The sequence below is a fragment of the Pundamilia nyererei genome, unplaced genomic scaffold (genome assembly GCF_000239375.1).
Source record: "Pundamilia nyererei isolate P.nyererei 1_Seehausen unplaced genomic scaffold, PunNye1.0 scaffold00205, whole genome shotgun sequence".
NCBI classification, from domain to species: Eukaryota; Metazoa; Chordata; class Actinopteri; order Cichliformes; family Cichlidae; genus Pundamilia; species Pundamilia nyererei.
The window spans coordinates 450685-458199 of record NW_005187606.1 but is presented as its reverse complement, the minus strand read 5'-3'; the positions used below and the strand labels follow the sequence as shown (position 1 = coordinate 458199).

The 7515-nt window shown below is 40.3% G+C and overlaps 2 protein-coding genes across 2 annotated transcripts; one reads left to right on the top strand and one right to left on the bottom strand.

Moving 5' to 3' along the window:
* Window positions 1–894: 894 nt before the first annotated feature.
* On the top strand, window positions 895–4495 carry lgals2b (lectin, galactoside-binding, soluble, 2b). The gene is made up of 4 exons (XM_005747811.1): window positions 895–994; window positions 2376–2449; window positions 2588–2747; window positions 4098–4495. Exons 1-4 carry the CDS (start codon window positions 992–994, stop codon window positions 4242–4244), a joined length of 384 nt encoding a protein of 127 aa, XP_005747868.1. The 5' UTR covers window positions 895–991; the 3' UTR covers window positions 4245–4495.
* Window positions 4496–5382: 887 nt separating this feature from the next.
* uts2r4 (urotensin-2 receptor 4) lies at window positions 5383–6926 on the bottom strand. Its single transcript, XM_013914564.1, has 2 exons — window positions 6126–6926; window positions 5383–5394 (listed from the first exon to the last, which is right to left on the bottom strand). Exons 1-2 carry the CDS (start codon window positions 6924–6926, stop codon window positions 5383–5385), a joined length of 813 nt encoding a protein of 270 aa, XP_013770018.1.
* Window positions 6927–7515: the final 589 nt, after the last annotated feature.

Sequence of the window (7515 nt, the reverse complement as noted above, 5' to 3'; positions counted from 1 at the left end):
TTCTCTCAATAAGCTCGATGAGTCACCTGAAATGGTTTTCCAACAGTCTTGAAGGAGTTCCCAGAGATGCTGAACACTTGTTGGCCCTTTTGCCTTCACTCTGCGGTCCATCTCTTCCAAACCCATCTCAATTGGTGACTATGAAGGCCAGGCCATCTGGTGCAGCACTCCATCACTTTCCTTCTTGGTCACATAGTCCTTACACAGCCTGGAGGTGTGTTTGGGGTCATTGTCCTGTTGAATATTTTATGATGATCCAACTAAATGTGAACCAGATGGGATGGCATGTGGCTGCAGGACGCTGTAGTAGCCATGCTGGTTCAGTGTGCCTTCAGTTTTGAATAAATCTCCAACAGTGTCACCAGCAAAGTACCACCACACCATCACACCTCCTCCTCTGTGTTTCACAGTGAGAACCATGCATGTAGCGACCATCCATTCACCTTTTCTGCATCACCCAAAGACACAGTGTGTGGACCAAAGATCTCAAATTTGAACTCATCAGACCAAAGCACAGATTTCCACTAGTCTAATGTCCACTCCTTGTGTTACTTAGCCCAAACAAATCTCTTCTGCTTGTTGCTTTTCCTTAGTTGTGGTTTCTTAGCAGCTATTCGACCATAAGGTACATTTTGTTAAATGAACTAACTGTTGTGGAAAGTAAAAATCACAGTGATTTAACATTAAAATCTGTTTAGAATTTGCAGATTGATGATGATTAATTTCACGAGTCTTGACACATTCCTTTCCCCTGCATAAGCTACCTCTACAAGTTTAAACTATTGGTACTGGTATCAGCAATATTGGTGCTGCATTTATCACAGTACTGCACAGCACTACTAAGTGGATTCAGTGACAGGCAGTTATTGCCATACCCTTTTTTTACAGCCCTCCTGCCCCATATAAACCGCTCACCTGCCTGCAGACTTGTCACTGGAGGCATAACCCACTGAAGATCAGACCTCAGCACAATCCACTGAACACCATCACCATGGTACGTGGACTTTCTCTGCGTGAACAATAATCTGCATCTGTTACCTTAGTTGTGGCATTATATTCTATCCTGATGTATGTGACCATTTGCTTTGATTCTGTGGCTGAACCTCATACTCTGCCGTTTCATGGTTTACTTTTCTCGTTGCATATACAGTAGTCAAATAGTCATATATTTCAAACGCATAGACTGAATATTAATGAGGCTGAGGAATAAAAAAGCTCAGAGCTTGTGTATCAACCAGTAATATTAATAGAGCGTGTTTTATAGAAGTGATGATGGCTACATATATTCTGTGAACATGCGTTTTGTATACAATAGAGAATCTCCCTTCGATTTTGATTTTGCTGAGGCTATAACCAAATTTAGGCTTTAAGTAACAGTCAAGAAAATACGTAACCCTTGCACTGATTGTGCTCACCTTACAGTTATAAGTATATAAGAGATAATTCTCGAGTCACAGCCTGGTAACAGAAGAAAAATCCTATTCTAAGATTTACCATATGCCACAGTTGAATAATCTGAATAATTCAAATCCCACAGAGGGATTAATAATGTATAGCTTGACTTAATGATCTTCCATCAAATTCCCTGTGAAGTCAGTGATAAACCAGCATGAATCTGAAATGGGTGAGCAGATTAAACCGAGGAATCTGTGGGTGCAGGACTGGAATATAGGGTCCAGCATGATGAAGTTCTTGTTTGCCCATCAGGTGATGCCCAGCACATAAATAGGAAGATTAGATGAAAAGAAGAACAGTTTATTGCTTTATTGATCAGGTGAATAGGTTCACTGACTTTGTTAAACATTGTTTAAATGTCATGTTGGGTTTCTCATTTGTATACATGTGAAATCGATCTTTAAACACATAAAATCGATTTAGCCTTCCTTCATTTCTCTGTTTGTATAATTGTTAATGGGCACATATTGTACAAAGACATGCTAGACATGACTAGTGTCTGAAGAGCTATAGATCACTGTGTGGGTGGGGTTTTTTTTTTATGGCGACCACGTCAGTGAACAAATACGACACCTTCCTGTTTTGTTAATTTTACAACCGTGGGTACATTGTTTTACCTCGGTTGATCATCAACTGCTAAGATAAGACAAGCGCTAATCATCAGTTTGCTCATGGCAGTTCCGCTGTCTCAAACCATCATGTAGATAGTTCCTAAAATTTAATAAATAAAACTGATAGACCAGATCTATACACACTTCTACATCCAAGAATGAGCATGAGTACTGAAATCTTCCTATTATTATTATTATTATCATTATTTCATCCTGTCTTCCTTCTAAGAAGCAAACTAAAGCTCTGAAAGAATGCAAGAATTGGTTTATTTTTCAATGTGTCTATTCCTATGTCGCTTTCCTTTACAGAAAATCCAGGATATGTCAATCAAGCAGGGCTTGGAGTTAAAAGTCCGCGTCAAGCCTGGTGAGAGTGGTGACAGGTGAGTCCTTCTCCTAAGATGTTCATGCTGAGTGTGTCCTGTCCATTTTACACAGCAAAGTCGATTTAGTTATCTGTCAGGAAGCAGCGAGTCGAGTTCATGTTCCATCCTCTCCTCTCCTTCCCGCATCTGTCGCAGTTTTGCCATCAACATCGGTCATGATCGTGAGAACATCGCCATGCACCTCAACCCCCGGTTAGACTCCAACACCATCGTCTTCAACTCTTTATCCGGGGGTAGCTGGGGTGACGAGATCCACGAATCAAACTTCCCTTTCAGACGTGGAGAAGAATGCAAGGTTTGTATGAAGACGTGTGGCGTCTGAAAAATGTAGTCACCAACACACAATACACTCTGAAGAGGTTCGAATGGTTTAAGAAGCAAGGCTTTTATACACTGACATAACCAGTTTAACATCAATGCAAATGCTAAAACACAGTTCTCCAGACGACAGAGAACAAAGTCATCTGTGTTACTGGACTGAGTGCCAATTTCACAATATAAATGAAAGCTCATAAAAGTTACAACGTCTCAATTGTGTATATAAGTCAGATGATAACGTTAACTAAGACGGGGCCTTGATTTGCTGATCCTTTGATTTATAACATCTTTGCATGTCACTCTATGGGCAAGGTTTTATAGCTGATAGCTTTAAAAAATGTAATTGTACTCTTAGACACACACACACACACACACCTGCTGCACTTTAATTTAAAGAGTATTCAGGTAAAGCACACCCTGGGTAAATGAACTGCATTTCCAAGCTGTTATCATTTCTTTGACTATCAGGGTGTAATTAATGGGTTTGGTGCCTGCGCTGTAAGCTGCTAGGTCAACGGGTAATCACGACAGGCTTTATGGGCCCATAAAAGTTAATAGCTGTTGAGAAAGATTGCCCCAGATGTTTCTGGAGGAGGATTTTCTGTCGAAACTGCAGCTTTCTTACAGTTGTGTAACAATGAAATTCAAGGAACTGTTTACTTTCTTGGAAGGGGATCTGCTTGAAGTACTTATCTATAGTCAGTGAATCATCTGTAGTAGATAGCTGCATGCATGGCCACGTTTGGGAGAGGCAGGAGTAAAAGCATCTAACTGCAGTATACTGTGGACAGAGTCAGAAGCAAATGATATAATATCAGCATCTGATTTGTTTTGTTTTTTAATTTGAAGATTCTTACTGTTTTATCTTGCCTTCAGCCATGTACGCAACCGGAGATGGTTGGCGCTGTTAAACAGAGGCGGCCAGAGTGCCAGGCGGCATGGACACCCAAGACTGTAAATGCGATAACTCAAGAAAGGGTCGATATTGGTGTATACCATAGGTGTATCTACAAGGAGGCTGAGGGGTAGCACTTGTGTCCACATGTATTTTTAAAATCTGCTTGGATGACAGACACAGTCATGCTCATGTCACCTAGTATCAACTAGGTGACATGAGCACCTTGATATGATATTGATATTTATAACCTGGGTTTTTGTTTTTTTAATAGATGGCTAAAATAAATTTGCAGCTGACTGCATCCACAGCAGCTTAGGTTCTGTCCGTGTCTGAGCCCAAGCTTCAAAAAAACAAAGGTATCCTTTTAACCAAACGATAAATGTCATTCACTTCTCTTTTTCTCCCTCTTGCTTTTTCTTACTTCTTCAGTTTTACATCAACTTCAACAACGAGGAATTTTACATCAAGCTTCCTGACGGCAGCATGATTACCTTCCCCAACCGCCTGGGTGATGTCAAGTACAAGTACTTCGATGTGAGCGGTGATGCGAGAATCATCGGCCTCAAGCTGAAGTAGAGGCTGACCTCTTCTTAAGCCCCAACCCTTCACCTCTCTACGTTTTGCTTGTTGCTAAAACATTCTCATGTTTTTCAATAACTGAAATTAGGTTTGACTGCTAATATGAAATCTGAAAAGTAACTCTGGAAATGTCAACTGCTTTAGATTGCTGATGTTGTAATGAGAGGAAATGGCCTTAAGATGGAGCCCCGGCACATCTTACCTTACTATGGTTGGAGGACAGCTCAGCAAAGCTGGATTTGTTAATAAAACCCTAAAAGAAAAGAGTCTTCTTCATTTACTTCCTCTGAAATATGAAACACCACATGTAATTTACACCTACATGTTCTAAAACATATTTCAGACCTGTTTCAGGGTTTAATTTTTATATCATTGTAACGTACAAGAGTAAAAGCAGTGGGTGTTTAAAAACACTAAAAGAAGATGCCAACGCATTTTTGTCAATGTCTGTAATTCAAAAGCAGAATTATTATTTTTTGCCTCTTTTTTTAAAGTTATGCAAAGTTTAAAAAAGAGGGAGAAAAAAGAAAACCCAGAATTGTATTGGTCATTATCTTTAATATGTGATGAGGAAATAGGTTAAAAAAAGAATAAAGGTCGACATGGAAAAGGAGGTGAGGTGGGAGATGTAACACACACTTATACAGACAATTTACAGGAGGACTCAAAAGACAAGCATCTGGAGGCTGAGGAATGTGGCACAGTGCAACGACATTTCATAGATAGAGATGAAAAGTATTTGTCTGTAAAGCTGTTGGCAAATTGGGCCATTACAAAAATATGAAAACAGTTCTCATTCACTTTTCTATTGTTTTGTTTTTACAGCAGTTTCACTTTAATTGTTACACAGTAAAAATATGTGAAAATATGGTACCAACTTTTTCCATTATTGTAAACTACACATTGTATTTGATCAATTACAGAAACTGGATAATGTATATAAAGAGTATTTATGATTTTTTTTTTAAATGGATAAGGTACTGCAGAACATTTTCTGGTCATTTTCTTGTGTTCAGTATTTTGTCCAAAAAAAAAGGCCTTCAAAACTTTTCTCTTTTGTACTAAACTGCCAATTCAAATACTTTTTAGATAAAATACTCACATTTCAACCTCTATATCAGTAAATCATAGATGTCTAGATGTCTATCTGCTCAACAGAACATAACAAATATAAAGATAATGAACACAGTGAATTCTAGTCAGTTTAGTCCATGCCTCTCTGCACTTATAATTTTATTCATTATTTAACATTTGAGATATCTCATGTAATTTGGTACAAAATGAACAAAGTTGATAAGATAATTCGTCCTAACCTGATTCGTCAGACTGAGGAAATGTAAATGGAGGCAGAACCATGTTTGTCATTGTGATTGAAATGCATTTGATTCAGCTAAATGTCTAGTTTATTAAATGCATTCAGTCAAGTTTGGTTAATTCAGCTAATTCTACTTTCTCAAAACCGACAAAACCTTAACAAGACTAGTTAACTCTCTCTTTAAGACAGGAGAGGAAGTTAGGTTTTAGCTGGGTCAACTCAATGTAGATAATAAAAAATGGCCTCTCTGAATCAAAACATATTATGACTGGACAGTTAATGTTAATTCACTAAAAGTCCTGCAGTGGGGTTGTCACAGCTGACCCGGGATCAGCCCTGCTGGATCCTGATGACTGTCCTTTCTGTGCTAAATAATCTTTGTAGTTCCGAGTCAGAAGAGTGTAGAGAAATGGATTTATACAGCTGTTTCCATACGTGAGACATGTGACAAAGAAATTTACATAATTATGAGCAGCTGGAGACAAAGCTTTGAGGGACTCTGGAGAGAACAGTTTGGCTAACTGCCATCCCCAAAAAGGCAAGAAGCAAGTCCAGTAAGCTACCACAATGCTAAAGATCATTGATACGACTTTTTGTTTGAGTCGTGTCCTTCTGGCAGAGTGGCTGCTACCCCCTAAGTTAGCCTGCGCTACCCAGTAGCGCCTAGCTAGCCCTGCATACAGTCCAACAATTACCAATCCAGGGACTAAAACACTGGTGAAAAACAGGGCAATGATATAAGCCTTGAAGGCCTCAGGGGTCCAGGTTGGATAGCAGATTCTCTTGACTGAACCAGCCACAGTGGGTTTGCCCTCCCTGAGTCGGATCATCACCATCATGGGAAGCGTTAGCAGAAAAGATAACCCCCAAATAATTCCTGACACTAGCCGTCGGTTGCGGGACGAGGTCTTGTGTGCACTGAAGGGTTTAGCCACAGCACGATACCGTTCCAAGCTCATAACACCCAAAATGAAGACACTGGCATGCATGGTGAGGAGGTCGAGACTCAGCAGGATGCGACATCCGGCCTCACCAAACAGCCAGTCGTGGGCAAAGTAGGTGCAGACTACAAAAGGGATGGTGCAGAGGTACAGCAGGTCAGCCAGAGCTAAATTAATGATGTAAACGTACATAGAACCTGTGCGTCGCAAAGCAGCTGAGCGTGTAACAATAAGTGTGTATGTGTTGCCGGACATGCCCACGACACACATGATAATCAGTGTAGTACCAAGCAGGAATGTCACCCACAAGCCACCACTACCTCCAGCACCAGTACCACTCCCTTGGGACTCGTCAGCTCCTGTCCCTGGGCTCAATCCAAGACCCAGCTGGGGAGTTAAGGTGGCATTAAAAGTGCAGTTCATTTTGAGTTCATGCAGTTCAGTGCAGTTCAGAGAGGTCAGAGGTCAGGCTACAAAACTGAGGAGCCAGTTTACACAGGATTATTGACTCTTACCTCACAGGAAAGATTTCATCTCTGTGGAAACATTACAGTGTGAGGTGAAGTGCAGAAAGAAGATGCCAGTGGACATTACAGTCAAATATTTCTGCTAAAATGAAACATTCAACACAGTTCCTTCCAACTTGTAGTGCTTATTCCCAAATAAGTTCGTGATCAATAAAGACTCCAGCAAAAATTTAAGTCATATGAACACCCCAGACTTAAGAGATGTTGTCTGTTGGGCGTAGAACTTAAGCAGATCCAAGCTGGGTCATTTAAGAGCAGTGGGGAGCAGCACTGCTTTTTAGCTGGACAAACTGTGCTCAAAGTCCCTGATAGAAAGTCCCTCCTGTGCTAAGATGTGCTTGAGAAGGCTTAACTGGCTGACACCTCCAGAGCAGTCTCCACAGCAGGGCAAAAAAATAATCCTTTCTCCTATATTAGCATAGAGTGCTGTGTGGCTCTTAAAAATAAAAGTTGCTTTGCTTGTGCAAAGAAAGATTCACTCAGCA

Excerpts from the sequence above, each read along its gene's own strand:
- lgals2b (XM_005747811.1), top strand. Across the intron at positions 2,450-2,587 it reads CCTGGTGAGAGTGGTGACAG|TTTTGCCATCAACATCGGTC; the intron begins GTGAGTCCTTCT and ends CATCTGTCGCAG. Across the intron at positions 2,748-4,097 it reads GACGTGGAGAAGAATGCAAG|TTTTACATCAACTTCAACAA; the intron begins GTTTGTATGAAG and ends TTACTTCTTCAG.
- uts2r4 (XM_013914564.1), bottom strand. The coding sequence starts at position 6,926 with ATGAACTGCACTTTTAATGCCACCTTAACTCCCCAGCTGGGTCTTGGA.